The 19,167-nt window shown below is 33.1% G+C and overlaps 1 protein-coding gene across 1 annotated transcript in view; it reads right to left on the bottom strand.

Moving 5' to 3' along the window:
- Positions 1 to 7,004: 7,004 nt before the first annotated feature.
- Positions 7,005 to 19,167, bottom strand: part of KATNBL1 (katanin regulatory subunit B1 like 1) — a 49,987-nt gene continuing 37,824 nt past the window's right edge. Inside the window, exons 4-10 of the mRNA XM_004455348.5 lie at positions 17,879 to 18,158; positions 12,662 to 12,780; positions 11,873 to 11,923; positions 11,690 to 11,779; positions 11,259 to 11,348; positions 10,153 to 10,246; positions 7,005 to 8,677 (exon numbers count right to left, since the gene is read on the bottom strand). Coding sequence (XP_004455405.1) covers positions 8,645 to 8,677; positions 10,153 to 10,246; positions 11,259 to 11,348; positions 11,690 to 11,779; positions 11,873 to 11,923; positions 12,662 to 12,780; positions 17,879 to 18,158 — 757 coding nt within the window. The 3' untranslated portion in view covers positions 7,005 to 8,644. The remainder of the gene's footprint in view (positions 8,678 to 10,152; positions 10,247 to 11,258; positions 11,349 to 11,689; positions 11,780 to 11,872; positions 11,924 to 12,661; positions 12,781 to 17,878; positions 18,159 to 19,167) is intronic.

The following is a 19,167-nucleotide window of genomic DNA, read 5'->3' as shown; positions in this document are numbered from 1 at the left end:
TAATTATGCATTACTTTCTTAAATTTTAAAAAAGGAACTCGTAGGGGAAAAAACCCACACTATCTCACATGACTTTCAATCATTTTAAGATGAAAGCAGAAGAGAAACAGAACACCCAGGGGATGCCTTCAATTTCAAGAAAATATATGTATTTCACATATTACATGAAATTACTTTTTCACTTTATAGATGGTCCTTATTTGTAGGGATCTTATGTGGAATAAAGAAACCATACAATAGAAAAACAAATATACCAAACTTGGGGGCTTAGAACTATGTACCTCAGGAGAACAAGTTCTTAAAAGTAATCCATTCATGTGGATATGAACTTGTAAACAGGACCATTTGATGAGGTTACTTCAGCAAAGGTGTGGCTCAACTGAATGACAGGTCTTTTTACCATTTCTGGAGTCCTTTGTAAGAATAAAATTCAGACATACAGAATGAAAGCCACAGGGAACAGCCAGAAGCTGGAAGTCAACAGAACCATGAAACCAAAGGAAGGTACCACATGCATTGCTATGTGCTAGAAAAGTTAAGGACTAGGAGTGCCAGCAGCCAGTCCCAGAATGCCACATTCTTCTGAGAGAATGCATCACCTTGAAGACAGACACCTTTATTTTGGACTTCTCCTAGCCTTAAAACCATGAGCCAATAAACTTCCATTGTTTAATGCAACCCATTGCATGGTATTTGTTTTGGCAGCTAGCAAACAAAGACAACCACCTTTAAGGATCAAACACATTTTAGCTAGGTTTTTATTATGGGATGAATATTATAAACCAAGTTTCTACAACAAGAAAAAGCAATGCAAAACAAAAACAAAAACAAAAAAACTCCAAAACAAAACAAAAAAATCTGGAGATTTTTATTCCAGAGCTACTCAATTTTAGCTGCTACACTATAGAAACATCTCTCTGGATTACTAAATTACTTCCTCATACAATATGTGCTCAAAGATGTCACAACCTCGTATTCATTCAATAAGAATGTATTAATATTAAATGCTTACTTACCAGGCTTTGTGCTAAGTACTGCAAGTGACAGATAACATGGTGTCTGGTCTCATGGAGCTATCAATCTAACTGGAAAGACAGGTAATCAGCAGTGACCAAACAGTGACCAGTGATGTTAGAGAACAGGATTGAGATGAGAATGTATGCAGAAACCTCTAAAGAGTCAGAGACTTCAGGGAAAGCTTCCCAGAGGAACTGGTGTTAAAGTTAAGAGCTGAAGGTTAAGAAAAAGATTAACTGGGGGAGAGGAGTGTGATGAGAAGGAAACAATTGCAGATAAAGTGTAATGTTTTTGAAACTGAAACAAATGCATTCTAGCTGGAGTATTGGGGGAAGGTGTTGAGAGATTTTTAGCCATATTTTAGACTTTCCTAAGAGGGCTCAGAAATGACACAGTAAGATATGTGCTTTACAATGATTATTCTGGACAGTATATATGAAGAATGAGTAGAGGGATGTAGAACCAATGCTAGAGTGGCTAGTCAGGAGGCTGTTGGAATAACTAGGCAATGGCCTGGACTAAGGAAATGGCAGGAGAGGTGGCAGAGTGGACATCACCAACCCAGGGGCCACAGGATGAATAAAATATGGATTAGAGTGAACTTACTGGTATTCTAATATAGAACTACTGTGACTAGTAATGGAAGAAACTGTAGCATTGATGTGGATAAAGGCCACGGTAGTTGCTGAGGGCAGAGAGAGGGAAGAAGAGATGAGATGTGGGGCATTTTCGGGACTTGGAGTTGTCGTAAATGATATTGCAGGGACAGATGCTGGACATTATATATCCTTCCATAACCCACTGAATGAACTGGGGAGAGTGTAAACTACAATGTAAACTATAATCCATGCAGTGCAGCAGTGCCTCAAAATGTATTTACGAAATGCAATGAATGTGCCACAATGATGAAAGAGGTTGTTGATGTGGGAGGAGTGGGGTGGTGTGGAGGTTATGTGGGAACCTCTTATATTTTTTAATGTAACATTTTTTGTGATCTATGTATCTTTTTTTTAAAAAAAAGAGAATTTAATGAAAAAATTTAAAAATTTAAAAAATTTTAAAAAGAAAGATGAGAGAAACTTAGGGGGTTGCATGAACAGGATTTGCTGATTCAGAGATGATTCAGAGACGATTCACAGGTTTGTGGCTTGACAACTGCCGATATTAGAGCTATTTAATGAGAACTGTAATCCAGGATCTAGAATGAATATATATATATATAGTTTTGTTTTTTGGGGGGTGTCCATATGTGTGTAGGGGTAGGGGAGGGATGGAAGTGGCAAAAATGAGGTAAAATCTGTATTATTTTGAACTTAGGATGTCTACAGTATATCCCAGTGGATATTTCTGGTAGGCAATTATATATTTAATTTTAGATCCAAGAGCTAGGCTTATAGCAGGATATGTATTCAATGTTTTTCTCATCCTTTCAAACCCATGTCCATTTGACCAACAAAAAGCTGGCCTTCCCTCCAACCCCAAAATCAGAACCATTACTAGATGATAAAGGAAGCCATGGAAATACATGACATTTTCAGGGAAATGGTAGAGTGAGAAGGGACCTTAAAACAGAACTGTGAAGAGCACCAACACCTAAAACTGAAAGAAAAGGCAGAGGACATATGATGGGCAGCCAAGCTGAATATAGAATGGAAAACATTTCTTATCAAGTGAAAACACAGATAAGCTGACCAACCATACAAAGTCTTTGAATAAAATTTCCACTTGAAATAGGCTACAGAAGACTTGAGATTTTTAAACTGGGGAATACTCTCTATAGGATAAGAAGCATTTGGAGGATGCTGATTTCTTATTCCAATTCTACATAGAGGAAAAGAAATCTGGATCACTAAGGCAAAAGGATAAGCCTCCTCTAAGCCTCCTGTAAGTCTTAGAATCTGCCTACAAGAAAGTTTATCAGGAGCAGAGGTGGCTCAAGTGATTGGGTGCCTCCCTCCCACATAGGAGGTCCAGGGTTTGGTTCTAGTGCCTCCTGAAAAAGAAGACGAACAGACACAGAGAGCACACAACAAGCCGAGAGCGAGCCCAAACAATGGGGGGAAGGGAGGAGGAGAAAGAAATAAATCTTTAAAAACAAACAAAAAGAAAGGTATCAATCCTCATTTTGCCTGCTCTTGTTGAGGTCAAGCTGCAACTGTACAGAGTAGGGCTGGTGAGTGTACTGCAAGCAAGTGAGAGGGGAGCTAGGTTCTTATTCCCACAGACTAATTTTATACAACAGGCTAAGAAACCTTTCTCTCTTTCTTTTTTATTTAAATGGAAGTAGGAAAGTAAATGGATGCTAACTCTGTTCCTGAGTCCTGGATTGGATCTAATTCCAATCCAGGGTCCACATTATAAATTGGATAAGAAATGAAGTACAGTTATTCTAGAGGCAAGTAATTCTGGTGATTCAGTGCATTCTAGGACTCCTAGGACAATTCTTTCTTACTCTAGAAAAAAACTCTAGAACAATACTTCCTTGTTTTGGTGTAAATTCACAGTGTCATAATAGATCTGGCCAGTTTCAGGACATTAAAAAAAAATAAATCCTGATTTAGACTTGAATGAAAAGGCAGAATAATATAACGTGTAAGAATCAACAATAGTTTCAATGTATTTTGGGGCTCAATCCTCATCAAGATACCTGGTACCCAACCCCCATCTTAGACAATAATTTTTTAAAAAACCTTCCTTGTGCAGAGAATAATAATTCTGTATACCAAGGAAATAATATATAACAAGCTATGCTGTCAAAAATACATTAGCCCTAGGGAAAAAAAAGAAAAAACAAAAACAAAAACAAACATTGGCCAGCCAGGGATAAGCCCTCCTAGTGCTGAAGAATTATTATCAAGCATTAATCAGCAAAGCATTTGAAGAAAGAACTTGATCAAAAGGGGGGAAATATTAAATAAAATAGAGTTCTTATGGTTAAGAGATTTCAAAGAGTCAGGAGGTCATTCTGGAGGTTACGCTTATGCAGGTCTCAGTCAGATTTCATAAACTGCCACAGTAAACAAAGCCTCAAACAAAAGTGCTCGTGAGGGACCTAGGGACGTTCAGACACCATAGGCAAGCGTCAAGGCTACATGAAATCAACACCCTCTTGTCGGGCTCTATCAGGGAATATATGAAAAGCTATTTCCCCAATATAATATAGTTATAATCATTTATAAATCCCCTAATCATGATTCTTCTACTTCTTTTATTTGAACCCATAATTTTTAATTTACTTGTTAAGTTTATTTCTCAGAAACTTAAAGCCTCTGGATTATTCCTATGCTGGTCGAACCCTAAAGCCCAGCAGGTACTGGTCAATTTGCACTCTCCAGTTCTTTGGGCCTGTCCTAGATGACGAATAAAACAATGATGATAGACCAGCCTGATCCCAAAAGCAAGGAGAATCTTCAACTGCAAGCAAAACAATTTCATTTCTCTGCCCCATAATATCTACATCCCTTCTCAGTATGAGACAGAGAGGACATCATCCCAAATTTCTTGAAATTAAGGAATGAACAAAAAATACGGGGTGGTAGTATAACCCGTGACTAGTGGTTTTTGTTATTGTAGTTATTATCTTGCATTAACTAGTACTATGTAACATTTATATAAAAAATTAATAAAAAATATATATATTGGCAGACATGGAACTGCCCTCTCATGCAATTACTGGTACAGAGTAACCATCTTTTTGTGTTTTATGCTTAATTATACTTGATAAGAGAAAATACTGTAGATATACTATGTTTCATTTGTAGATGTAACTTATTTTTACAGAAGTTTTATTTACTGAAGGGTGATTTTAGAAGATACTGACCCAAAGAAATTTATAATAAAAATATTTAAAGTATTATATTAAATATTAAATTACTTTAAATACATCATTGGAAAATATACTTAGTGTCTGGGTTATGTGATGTGCAGATTCATTTTTTTAATTATAATAGTTGGTTCTGTTACTGAACCAATAAATTTGCTTTACAAATTAGAAGCATACAGTGTTTAGGGATGAACTTTTTCGTTTTATACTCCTGTTAGAGAATAAAAAAGGGGGAAGAGTGTCACAAAGACATATGACAATAATCATAGCCAGAAGAATTAGTAGTTAAGGGAGAAAGAATACCATAAGAATAAATGCCTACCAACAGATTGTCCAGCAATACTGTTTCCATCTGAAGTAAACCAAAAAAACAAAAGTCTGTATTGAAATATTAGAAGTAGGGCATCCAAATGGATCACTCCAGTTCAATCAGTTGCTTATGATTCTAATTTTTAAAAAAACCAACAACAGCAACTGACATTATCAATTTAAAACATTTATCATGTTTTTAAAGAGGAAAAAAAGCTAAATGGGTTTATTTTATTCTATTAATGCCAGATAAAATGCTAATTAAATCTTGCCCTGTTAGGCTCCTTGACTAATTTAAATAAACATTTAAATAAGACTTTTTTTGAATTCACTATCCATTAATGTTAACTGTAACACTAGATTACCAAATATAGTCCTTAAAGTTCAGTGTAGATAGTAATGATTCCCTGAAGTGGATAGAGACATGTACCTAAATTCTCCCACCTCAGGATTCATGTAAATAGTCTGTTCCAATTACCTTTGAAATTACTGCCATAAGGTTAATTTTTTAAAAGCCGCCAGATAATAATACTTGAACCCTAACTTTTAACTGTTATTCTTGACCATTCATTTAAAAATTCTTTCCATTTATCCCTAGTAGAAGCAAAATAATTATAGCTCTCTATCATCTCAATAAACTACCTGTTTCTAGGACTTGCAAAGTTAGCAAAGTCAAGTACAGAAAATCTAAGAAAGTAGAGGAGTTAAAAGGCATAGAGATCTTATGTAATCTTTCAGTTCTTTATAGTTTAGCAGCACAGCAAAATATGAGCATGAACAGACAGCAATTGTTCTAATCTAGGTCGATATGTTAGCCAGAATACTTTGTAAACACTTTCTTTGGCTTTGTCTGAAGATCAACAATGTGCTGATTAAAATGTAGTATAAGAAAAGTTCAGTAGCAACAAAAGTGTTCAACAATACTTACCTTTACAATTTCCATCCAAGAATGTTAAAATTGCCTAACACTAGACTAACTCAGTAACTGATAGGTAGGTACTGAGGGAAACAACTGCAAAGGCTGAGAATAGAAATTTGGAGTGTGTGCTATTGAATAATCTTCATGAACTAAAGACTGCAGCCTTACATAGCTAAGAGTATATAAAATGGAGTGTTATATTCCCTCTTTCAACAAACCCAAACTTAGGCACAAGAACTTAGTGTTAACAGGATAATACCTTTTCTTATTATGTTTCATTTGTAGTTGTATGTACTTTTTAGTGAAATTTGTTTTGATTTAATAGGATACTGTTTAGTCAATGATCTGACCTAGATGAAATTATACTGACAAGAGAATTTAAATAGTATATTAAGTATTATATTAAAAAGTAGGGGAGCAGATGTGGCTCAAGTAGTTGAGACCATGGTTCCCACATGGGAGATCTCAGGTTTGGTCCCTGGAGCCTCCTAAAAAAACAAAAACAAGAGCAAAAAAAAAAAAAAAAGAAGGAAGAACAGACAACAAACAAACAAATGAAAAAAGTAACTCAGGGGAGCTGATGTGGCTCAGTGGTTGAGCACAGGCTCCCCACATACAAGGTGTTTAACCTGGTACTCAAAACAAAAACAAAAAAGTAAATAGTATTATACATATCAGTTAGAGTCATTTTTCCATTTGGGTGAAGGGTTTATGCTAAGTTACACAAAACATCTTCCTTGTGACCAAGAACTGAATTTGTGAGATGGGTATTTGAGGAAAGGTGCCATTCATAGGTATGGAATAAAGTTTGTATGTGTGTCTAAAGTTAATAAACCCGTAAAAAGATCAAACTCTTGTCCTTAGTTTCATTAGCACCATGCTCCAACCAAGTTATCTGGTTCAAACTGTTAGATAAAATAGCAATAACTAAAGGAATAGGAAAAAAGAAAGGTTATATTTCATCAGCTTGAGGTCTCACAAGAGATAATGCAGGTTCCCGATTCAAATTCCCACCTACTGAAAAATCTCTAGAATCACAGAAGTGCATTAACCTGAAATGATTCTAATCTAAAGACTTAAGAAAATAACCAACTACTACAACTGGTTTTCACTGCAGGGAATACTTAGCTATATGAAGCACAGCCACACAAAAATAGAACTGAGTTAAATATAACATTTTTAAAGCAGCAAAGATGCTTGTTGGTATCACATCAGTAGTCACTAAATGGGCAAATGCTAAGGATTTACATTCAAGTGCCTGAAGAATTACTGTCAAGAAATTTGATTATTAATAATCTTTGCTCAGATGCCTGTCAGGCTTATTAAAAATGAAATGATATACAAACCACCCAGTAGTGGTATTAAACCCCAATCACTTTCAAAACAGGCAAGATATACAGCTGTTAAGACATTTCAGAATTGGTTTCATTGATACTAAAAATTGTATTTTTTTTAAAGACCTCATACAGTCTGCTGGCATTTCATACCAACCATTGAAGGAGGTAGTAAAGCATTGGAATTTAAAATACAGGTCAGCACTAACTGTAAACATTTCTAAAGCATTGTATGTAATTCTTAAAACATATGTAGTGAAAAAGAATTAGAATTCATATAAAATCAGAATTTAAAAAAGCAAAAAGAAACATTTAGTGATTTACTTAAATGAAGGAAGCTTAAATGATACAGAACAGAAAATATTAGAAATCTATATACAATAAAAAGTGAACATAAATTAGCCAACTTCATGGACATTTCCAGTTAAGCATTCATACAAATATATATTCACCTTTTAAAATTTTATATAGGCATAACACATACATACATAACATGATGATTCTGGCAAAAAAAAAATCAGAGATACTAAAAATATTCTAAAGTTTTAAAAATGGTGTGGAATAGGTTTCAAACATCAACATCCTACGTGAATGTAAACTCCTGATTTAATTCCATGATTTTCTCATGCCAGAAACATGGTTGGTTTTAAATTTTTGAACATTTACTGGTATATAACACATTGGCTTACTCATAATTAAGGCATTTTGCAAACACAGTATCTCAGTGTGAACAAAAAAATGTTTAATATTGATTTGCTATGAAGTTTTAAACTTTCAGTCTTTTCAACATAAGAAAATAGCTGCACACATGTGTTTTCTTATAAAACACAACCTTTAAAAAAATTAATGATGATTGGTCTTTGTAGTTCCACTGTCTTATTTTTTTCACATAGTATAAATTATATTCTTATGCAATATGCAGGACTGCATTAAGACTCAGTAGTTCTTAAACAATGTTACCAAATAACCATATAAATCCCAAATGCAGCAAAGGCGAACACTCTTCTTAGTGCACTTTCACCTCATTGAAGTTGAAGCTGCTGCTGTTGGATATTTTCCACTTCAATGTGAAGTAGATTGTTAGGGTTTCGTTAGTGGTTTCATTACGTAGCTTTTTAAAAGAAAAAAAATGATTTTGATTTCTTTCACAGTTCACAGTTCTCAGATGAGACATTTTTTTGGAAATCAGATAGTCCAGGGATATTTTGAATAACCAAGCATTCCTTTAAAAGATGAAATCTCTCAATGCAACTGTAATAAATAAGCATCTACATCCTTAGAGAATAAAACAGAAACATTTCATTAGCTAGTACAGTAATATACATATATGTAACCCATTTTCCTTTTTATCACTTGATTTAAAACTTGTTTTAGTTTCCTTTTTTGACCTTTTTGAAGGTAAAAGATGTGTTTTACTCATTTAATCTGCATTTGTTTAGCACAAAGCAGGTCCAAATAAATAGCAGCTAAGTGCTGAGTGGATACTTTGATTCTGTGCTCAATTATTCTGTTTTCATAGTTAACATCATTAGATCAATCACAGCAATTCCTTCAGAGCTATAATAACTCTATCTAATCTTATCATAGCCTGTCTTTCTGTTTTCTACCTTCCAAAAAACTATGTTAATTAAGAATTTAATGTAGAGGCTTTATTATAGCTTATAAAATTTCACATAAAACTTAATCACTCAATACAGTCTTCATTAATAAACATAGTATCTTAAGGTCATATTCACAATATAGCTTCTCCCTTTGTAAAAAATTATAGTTGAAGGCTAATTACTAAGGAAATAATTTTTCAGGTCTTTTACCCAGAATACAAAGTCTCTTTAAAGTAAGGTTATATATTTTGCATGCTCTAAAAATATTCTATTTTCAATTTTATTTCATTTTTTTTACTATCAAAAAGAACAAAAATAACTAAAACAACAATCTTCCAGAATAGAATTGACTTCTATTCACACGAATTCTACAAAAGTAAAATTACACAGTATAACACACTTGCTTGATATAACATTTTGTTTCTTTTCTTGAAGTATCCAGGCATATCTCCTTGTATTACAAGTATAGGACATAATTCCTTTTATTAGAATATATATTTTTAAAATGAAAAATGCTTATTTCTGGCAAAAGCCCTTTTATGATAACAGTATGCCCCAAACAGGAAGGAAATATTTCTTAGCAACCATTTTTTCCTCCAACAATTATAATTTAACTATCGAAGTTTTCTGGAGTTTAAATATTAAAATCCAAAATAGTAATGTACCTTTTCCTTTAAGAGATATATAAATCAATAAAAACCAATGTTATTTTGATACTGTGATATAAATAGTTTACCTTCTCAAAAAGCATAACATGAGTAAAAGTAAAGCCGAAATGAATACTCCAAAACCATTTTATTGTGTCCTTCAACTGTTCCTTCCTGATGCCTTTCATACTCTGATTTTCAACTTTGTTTTCAAATATTTTTCTCTATTTGGAATTAGGAGTCATTACATACCCTCTATCACAGCATTTCTAGGGTTGTATCTGAAAAATACTCAATGTGCTCTCTGCCTAGGTCATACTCATACCCAGAGAACTGTAAGCATTTGCACATATGAAATTGATTTTCATCTCTTATTTACTATATTAGAATAGTATTGAATTATTTTGTCTAGAGATGTGAAATAGTTCATTTATAGATACATAATAGTAATGTACTATTTCTAATTTTTAATGCATAATTTTTAAGTTTAAATATAGATTACCTTAGCTATATTGCCGGTATATCCTGGAACCAAAGTAAGATGGTTTTCCTGATCCCACAATCCACTTAATTGTTGTTTTAAAATCTGAATATTTCTAGGAGGAAAAAAAAGAATGTAACTATATTAGGACATAGACTTTGGTAGTACATGAAAACAGCTTTTAAATTTTCAAGTATTTATCAGGAGAAAAATATACTATGAAAATCAATTAAGATAAGATAGTACATGTCAATCATGGTAACTAAATGTTACTTTAGTTGTCAAAGCTTGTAAGAAAACAACTAGGAATTTGGACAACCTGTTCTTGGGTATGACGTGGGTAAATTTTTTTTTTCTTTTTTTAAAATTAATTTCTTATTGTTTTTGAGGTGGGTAATTTTTAGAGCTAGAATGGAAATTATGGATTTTAAGGAAACTGTTGAGATTTTTTTTGTGGCCTCATGATAATCTGGCTGTTCTAAATCACATTTTCACACTATGGCAGTACTCAAATTATGATGATTATAATACAGTTTTTAAAACTGTAATCATTAATAATGGACTCTCAGGTAAATGTCTAGGCGGCCAAAGAACCCTGCAGGATGCCTTTATTCTTGCGCCTCAACTCTTATTTCATTAAGGGCCATCTCTTGTCTCCTACTGATTAAAATGGATATGAAGGTTAAACTACTGTCATGCTTTCCTTTTGAAATAAAGAGGTATAGTTCTATCAGAAGAGATACACGGAGTTACTGGGGTCTGAAATTCAATTTTCATGTGTGATTCTCATATATGAACAGTGACCCAATTTTACATTTCTATGAAAATCAACAGAGTAAATATTTTATATACTGATGATTATGGAGTAAAATAACTTACCACCTAGTTTAATCAAGCTGCTTTTCTTTTCGGGGGGAATGGGTGGTTTTTAAAAAAATTTTGATTGTGGTAACACATATACAACATAAACAACCCATTTTAAGTATATAATTCAAATGTATAATTCAGTGGTGTTAATTACATTACAATGTTGTACTACCATCACCACCATCCATCATTACTAAAACTTTTCCATTACCCTCAAGCTGCTTTACTGAAAAAAGTTTTATTTTCAAAGGTATACTCACCCATCATTTTTAATTTCTGTTTTGGATGATAGTTCTGACCACCACCTTTTTATGACTGCTTGAAGCCAGTTTAAACCAACTATTACATATCTGGAATGATATTTTGTTACAAAATTCAAGTGCTTTTATCCATGAAGACTTTAAAAACAATATTCCCAAATCCCCTTTAAAACACACACACACACACATACACTCTGATCTTTCCCCTTCTTAAAAATTTACTTCATTACTTTCATGATCAACTTCACCAAAATGTTTTAATAAATGTGTTTATAAATGTTTTTTGAAACAGTTCTTTAGATTTTTCCCATTGCTTTCCTAGTCAGACTAAATTCCTTGAAAACAGAAACTATGTATGATTCTTGGAGCCCAAGGCACAAAATCAAGGGTATTGAAAGAGAAAATGAACTGAAATTCAGATTAGCACTTACTCTTCAAATTTGCTTTTAAGTAGTGATTTGACTAGAGGCAACAAGTCTACGCAGCAGCCAAGTGAGATGTATTGTTTTCCTTCCTGTAAACTAAAATAAAGAAATACTAAATTATAACAATATGAACAGGCCACAATTTTTCCTTCTACAAACTGACTTTTTCCTGAAAAATATTCTTCTTACCTATTAGTGAGCACAGGAAGGCAATCTACCACAACTCCAAGATCTTCTATCCTGTGAGTACAAAAAGAACAGCATTACCTAAAAAGCTCATTTCCTTATTTACTTTCATATTATGATCTTCACACTGCTTTTAAGAAATTCATTCATTCAACAAATAATTAGAGTGCCTATGATGAGCCAGGTGCTAGTAATATACTAGTGAATGAAGAGACAAAAATGCATGCCTCATAGAACTTGCATTCCAGTGTGTATGTGAGCGTAAGGTATGTGGAAGGGTGGAGATAGACAATAAACAAATAAACAAGAAAACAGAGTATATTGGTGGTGGTAGATGGTATAGAGAAAAAAATAAAGCAAGAAAGGCAAACAGGGAGTGAAGAAATGTTTTTTATAAATAAGATGGTCCAGGAAGGCCTCTCCAATAAAGTAACATTTAGGCAGAGATTGAATAAGATGAAGAAGGTAATTTTCATAAATCCCATGTTTGTTTGTTTTTTAAGATTTGTTTTCCCATACTGGTATCTGTTAGTTTTACAAGTAAGAATCTTAATTAGAGAAGGTAACAGCTTTATATAATCTAAAACCGAAAATGAGGATAAAACAGATGGGTTTCTGTATTTTGGTTACTCTCAGACTGGTGAATATAATTTAAACCATACTGTCTCAACTGAAGTTAAAATAGGGAGCTTAAAATATTAGCCAATAAAAACATAAAAAAGAAAAGGCACTTCTAGACATCACACTGAAAATTAGTTTTATTGAACAGAAAGTATAAAAGGTAACACTTGCCTCACCAAATAGGCTACAAGTTCACTTATATTTCTCTTCCTCCAGAAAGTTAAAGCTACATTCAGTCTCAAATTCCTGCTGAACAAAACCTGTGCCATTGTTTCATGGTCCTGAGAAACCTACAAGGTGAAAAATCTAATTAGTTCAAAAGCACTGAAACATTATATGAAGACATTTTTTTTCCTCAATCAACTCATCCCTGCAGACATTTCAATTACGTAGAAGTTACTCCTCTTTCTGAACCACAAAAAAGATTACTGCAAACGAAAACAGTAAAAAAATAATCATGATCTGAACACATTTAGGACCTGTTTATTTTTTCCCAATGCTTTTTTCTAATTTGGTACAATTTCTCTTTTTAAATCCTAATATTTTTTTATTTAACTTAAATTTATTTATTTAACTTAAATTTATTTTAAATTGTGGTAAAATATACATAACAAAAGTCATTTTAACCATTTCAAGTGGACAATTCTTTGACATTAGGTACACTGACGATACTGTTTAATTTTCACCACTATTTCCAGACAATTTTCATCATTCCAAACTAAAAGTCATACTTTTTAAATAATTCCCATCCCCTCTCCTATCCCTGGTAACAACTCTTCTGCTTTCTGTCTCTTTGAATTTGCTTATTCTAAGTATTCCAAATGAGCAAAATCATACAATATTTGTACTTTTATGACTGGCTTATTTTACTCATTGTGATGTCTTCATCCGTGTTGTAGCATGTACCAGAATTTCACTTCTTTTTATGGCTGAATAATATTCCATTGTATGGATATGTCACAATTTGTTTATCCATTCACCTGTTAATGGACACTTGACTTGTTTATACCTTTTGACTATAGTGAATAATGCTGCGATTAACACTGGTTTATAAATATCTGTCTGAATCCCTGCCTTCATTGTTTCTTTTGGGTATATACCCAGGAGTGGAACTGCTGGGTTATATAGAATTAACTTTTCTATATGGTGAAAGGGAGGGGTCCACATTCATTCTTTTGCATGTGGATTTCCAATTGTCCCAGAAACATTTGTTGAAGAGACTACTATTTTCCCATTGAATGGACTTAGCACCCTTGTCAAAAATCAACTGGCCATAGATGTGTGGATTTATCTCTGGACTCTAAATTCTATTCTACTGGTTTCTATGTCTATCCTTGTCTCAGTACCAAATTGTTTTAATTACTGTAGCCTTATAGTAAGTTTCAAAATCAGGAAGAGATTATGTTTCATTTTCAAGGTTGCTTTGGCTCTTGGGCCCTTTGCAACTCCATATGAATGTGAAGATCAGCTTTTCCATTTCTGCAAAGAGGCTGCTGGAATTTTGACAGGATTACACTGGATTTATAGATTGCTTTGGCAGTGTTGCCACTTTAACAGTATTAAATCTTCCAATTTATGAACATGGGATGTATTTCCATTTATTTAGGCCTTCTTTTATTTCTTTCAATGATGTTTTATAGTTTTCAATGTACAAGTTCTCCACCTCCTTGGGTAAATTTATTCCTATTTTATTCTTTTAGATGTTATTTTAAATGAAATTGTTTTCTTAATTTTCCTCTTCTGATTATTCACTCTTGGTCTATACACATCCAAGTGACTTTTGTGTATTCATTTTATACCCTGCAACTTTGCTGAATTAGTTTATTGGTCCTAGTACCTTTCTTGAGGATTTTTCGGGAATTACTATATATAGGATTAAGTCATCTGCAAATAGAAAAAAAGAAGTGATGACTTCTTTTCCAATTTGGATGCCTTTTAGTCTTTGCCTGTTTGCTCTGGCTAGAACTTCCAGTACAATGTGGGATAACAGTGGTGACAGTGGGTATCCGTGTCTTACTCCTGATCTTAGGGGAAAAGCTTTCAGTCTTTTACCACTGAGTATATTTGCTGTGGATTGTTCATAAATGCCCTTTACTGTATTGAGGAAGTTACCTTCTATTTCTTGTTTTGTTTTTTAAAGATTTATTTATTTATTTCACCCCACCCCTCTCATTGTTTGCACTTGCTGTGTCTGTTCATCTTCCTTGATTCTTTAGGAGGCACCAGGACCCAAACCCAGGACCTCCGATGTGGGAGTGAGGTACCTAATTGCTTGAGCCACTCCTGCTCCCTGCTTTTTTGAGACTCTCATTATGTTTTTCCTCCCCATATCTCTTGTTGTGTAATCATGTTGTGTCAGCTCGCCATGCCTGCCATTGCATCAGCTCACTGTTTTATTTAGGCAGCACTGGGAACTTCTGCTCCCTGTTTCTGCTGTGTCTCTTATGTTTTTCTTTTTGTGTTTATTGTTGTATCAGCTTACCGTGCCCGCTGTGCCAGCTGTCTTCTTTCGGAGGCACCGGGAACCAAACCAGGGACCTCCTGTGTGGTAGGCAGGAACTCAATCACTTGAGCCACATCCACTTCCTACTCCATGGTTTTTGATGAGAAATCTGCTGTTAACCTTGCTCATGATCCCTGGTATGTGACAAATTGCTTCTCTATTGATGCTTCCAAAACCCTCTGTCTTTGGACTGTGACAATTTCACTCTAATGTGTCTTGATGTAAATCTCTTAGTTTATCTTGCTTGGAGTATTTTGAGCATCCTGGATGTATATATCCATGTCTTTCATCAGATTAGGGAAATTCCTGGCCATTATTTCTTTAAATACTTTTCTGGCCTTTTCTCTCTCTCCTCTTTCTGACTCCAATGCTATGTATGTATGGTAGGCTTGAAGGTGCCTCACAGGTCTCTCAGGCTCTGTTCAATTTTCTTCATTTTTTTTTTTTCCTGCTCCTCACACTGGATAATGGCAATTGTCTTGCCTTCAGGTTTACTGATCCTTTTTTTCCATCTATTCAAATCATTGTTGAATTCATTTATGTGTTTTCCATTTCAATTACTGGACTTTGCAACTTCAAAATTGTGCTATCTCTTCATTTTGTTCAAGACCAAGTTTTCTAATTTCCTTTAGTTCTTTGTATATGGATTGTTTTAGCTCACTGAAATATTTAAGACAGTTGATTTAAAGTCTCTGACTAATAGTTTCAACGTATGAATTTCCTCAGGGATAGTTTCTGGCACATTCTTCTTTTCCTGTTTCTCTGTGTATACTATAACTTTTTTGCTGAGAACCAGGAAAAAAAGGGTTTGAAACAAAAAAGGAATTATCAATAAACTTGTAACTTAAATGAGAGATTAAGGAAGGTTTTTTGAAAGGATATGAAAATGAGAGATCAAAGTAAAAGAGGGCCCTGAAAAAAATGTCTCAGTATGACAGTGATTCAAATGCGTAACTGATACTATTTCTTTAAGCATTTATTCTCAGGTTTATTCCCTCAGTTCAACTGAAGAACCAACATAGGTCCCAATCTAGGTTGGATTTCTGGGTTATATCGTCATCTTTTCTTTCTAATAATGTACATTCTACAGTCAATCCTTATTATTCATGGATTTGTATTTGTGAATTTATCTACTCACTAGAATTTATTTGTAACCCCCAAATCAGTACTTATTATGCTTTCAATGGTCTTTTATAAATGTACACAAAACAGTGATAAAATTGAGTTGCCTGACATGCATGCTCCCAGTTGAAGGCAAACAAGTATCCTTTTTTGTAAGATATTTAGTAACACATTTTTCACATTTTTTTGTGCTTTTTGTTAGTGATTTCACTGTTTAAACATGATTTATGATTAAACTTCCTTACACTTATATTTGGAGGTTTTGTTTAATGTTTAAATGTTGCTCTAAAATGTTCTAAAGACAGTGATACTATTTCTAGATGGGGTTAAATGGAGGAGTCTCTAAAAGGTTGGTAAAATAAATTCCTAAGGAATCACTGTACACAAATTTAAAAAAGACGCAAAAGATATATATTGACTGGATGACAAAATGTGACCAGAGACGCACGGGAACCTAGTCCTTTATTTTCCCTAGGGAAATTAATCACTAATTCATTGTTCACAGAAACTTTATAGAACATAACTACAGCAAATAAGAATGGCAGGCCTCTAGTTTCTACAATTATTTCATTTGTGTTCACCTCATCATTTCTGTAACTACATGAAAGTGTTGGTTAAGAAAGAATATTTTCAATTGGAACTGGAATCTTTCTTCACATCATTTCATTATGTTTTAGTTACAAAGTTTCTTTTCTACCTTTCTTTCATCTTATTTATCAGTAATTATTATCCTAAATATGATGCTCATTTTCATTCACTCACAAAATACTTTAAATAACAAAGACTTTTTTTTTCTGCTTTTAGGTCACAGAAAATGCTTTTCAAGCTGTCACACCAGATACAAACAACACTAAGTTTACCAAATCAGTGTAAAAAATTTAAGGTATATTCATTTAATGTAATGCCATATATCCATTTAAAATAATTGTAGAATTATTTAATCACATGGAAAAACACCTACAATTTTTTAAATACAAAAATCAAGTTATCTTATAATATGCACAGTATACCAAAAAAAGGACATTAAGAATTTAATATTGTTATTTCCATATGTTGAGATAATGGATAATTTTTTTCTCTTGGTTTTAAAACATATACAATTAACATGTTGTAATAATGATAATTATAAACTCATGTGAGTGTTTGTAAATTATCAAACCATTCCTTCAAATTATCAAAATTTTTAAAACAGCTTTACTGGGGTATAATTTATATACCATAAAATTCACCCACTGAAGGTATTACTTTTAGTTAATGATTTCTAGTAAATTTAGAGAGTTATACAACTATCATCACAATTCAGTCTTAGAATATTTCTATCACTGACAAAAATTCTCTTGAATCTGTTTCAAGTATCAGTTTTGCCTGTGCCAGGAGAACAGTAAGCCTTACTAGGTATACCTGACCAAACTTTAACTAAACAACTTTGGGAGCCTAGAAAATTGTACCAAGAAAATTGGCCTTTAGTCTACTTTTTAGTTACGATTTTTCCTTTTTTTCTTCTTTCCTTCTTTCTTTAAATCTCTATTAGCCAACTTGCTATTCTGGATACTTACAGTAGTTTGCCAACCATTTCATTCTACCTTAGATATGAATAACTTAGAGAAACAGAATAAGTTACTGCTTCAAATGTAATAAATCTAGAAAATTGTCCCAGGGAGTAATAATCACTTAAATGAATCTATATTCCATGGACTCAGAAAATAGCAAAGAGCAAACAATAAGTGTAAAGGAATAAAGTTAAACTTATAGAAATCATTTACCTCAGAAAAAAACCCACTATATTTTGATGATGGGCTTTCTGTCTGTGAAGAACCAGAATCACTGGAGTTAACCAAATATGTTCGACTATCATGGCGTAATTTTTCAGGTAGGTGGCTGGCACAAGCCACTTCATTTTCTTTATTTGCCATGTCACAGCCCCCACTTCTTGGGGACTGTTTTCTTCTGTAATAAGGATTTGGAGAAGGATGATGAACTTTCTTTCTGCGATAGATCACCTTATACAGTTTATCTGTACTTTTCACAGCTTGTCCAACTGTTCTGTAAAAAGAATTAATTTTTCTTAGATTAAAAGGAAACACATGAAAACCATTAAAAGTTTTCAAACAGATTCAACAGGCTGAATTTTGCGATCATAATCCACTAAAATTAGAAGCAAACAGAATAATTTTTTAAAATTTTAACTCTTAGATCAAAGAGGAAAGCAAAAGGGAAATTAGAAACTATCTGGAAAACAATGAAAATGATGATGCTTTACAGCAAATGAAAATGAAGAGAGACACAATAACTAGATGCTTTTAAATTGAAATATTAAAGGCCATTTCAGGAGTAAGAATATTGTAACAATTTCTAACGACCTAATCTTTTTTTAACAAAATGATACATAAACTACATAAGTATGAATATATTTATTTTTATTAAACTGAAACATTTAATTTTTGTTTGAGTAAGATAAAACACAATATAGCAACTTTCATGGTTTAATATAGCTGTTTTGACTTTTTGGTCTCAGTATCCTTTGTACTCATAAAGGTTTTTGAGAACGCCAATGAAGAACTTTTTTTATGTGGGTATTAGCTGTTAAAATACACTGCATTAGAGACTAAAACTGAGAAAATTAAAAATTATATTGATTTAAAAAATAATAGACTTATTACATATGTATATAAAATATTGTTTTAAATCTGTATTTTCCAAAATGAAAAAAAAAAAAGTGAGAAGAATGGCACTATTTTACATTTTTGCAAACCTCTAATATCTGGCTGAACAGAAGATAACCAGATTCTTATATATGCTTCTGCATTTGGTCTACTGTGATATCAAATGTCATGTAGCCTTTGAAAAAAAGAGAATGAAAATGTGTAAAGTGAATAATGCCTTAGTATTATTATGAAAATACTTTTGACCCCACAAATATCCTAAAAGGATCTCAGGAAGTCCTAAGACCACTTTGAAAACCAGTGGTTTAGTAAAAATCACCTTGGCTTTGGAGTTTCGCAGACCTGAGAATATTCATGGGGAATATAAATGTATGCACAGTAAAATTTAT

Source organism: Dasypus novemcinctus, chromosome 3, assembly GCF_030445035.2.
Source record: "Dasypus novemcinctus isolate mDasNov1 chromosome 3, mDasNov1.1.hap2, whole genome shotgun sequence".
NCBI lineage: Eukaryota > Metazoa > Chordata > Mammalia > Cingulata > Dasypodidae > Dasypus > Dasypus novemcinctus.
Note: the sequence above shows the minus strand (reverse complement) of the source record. Positions and strands in the feature narration are given on the sequence as shown.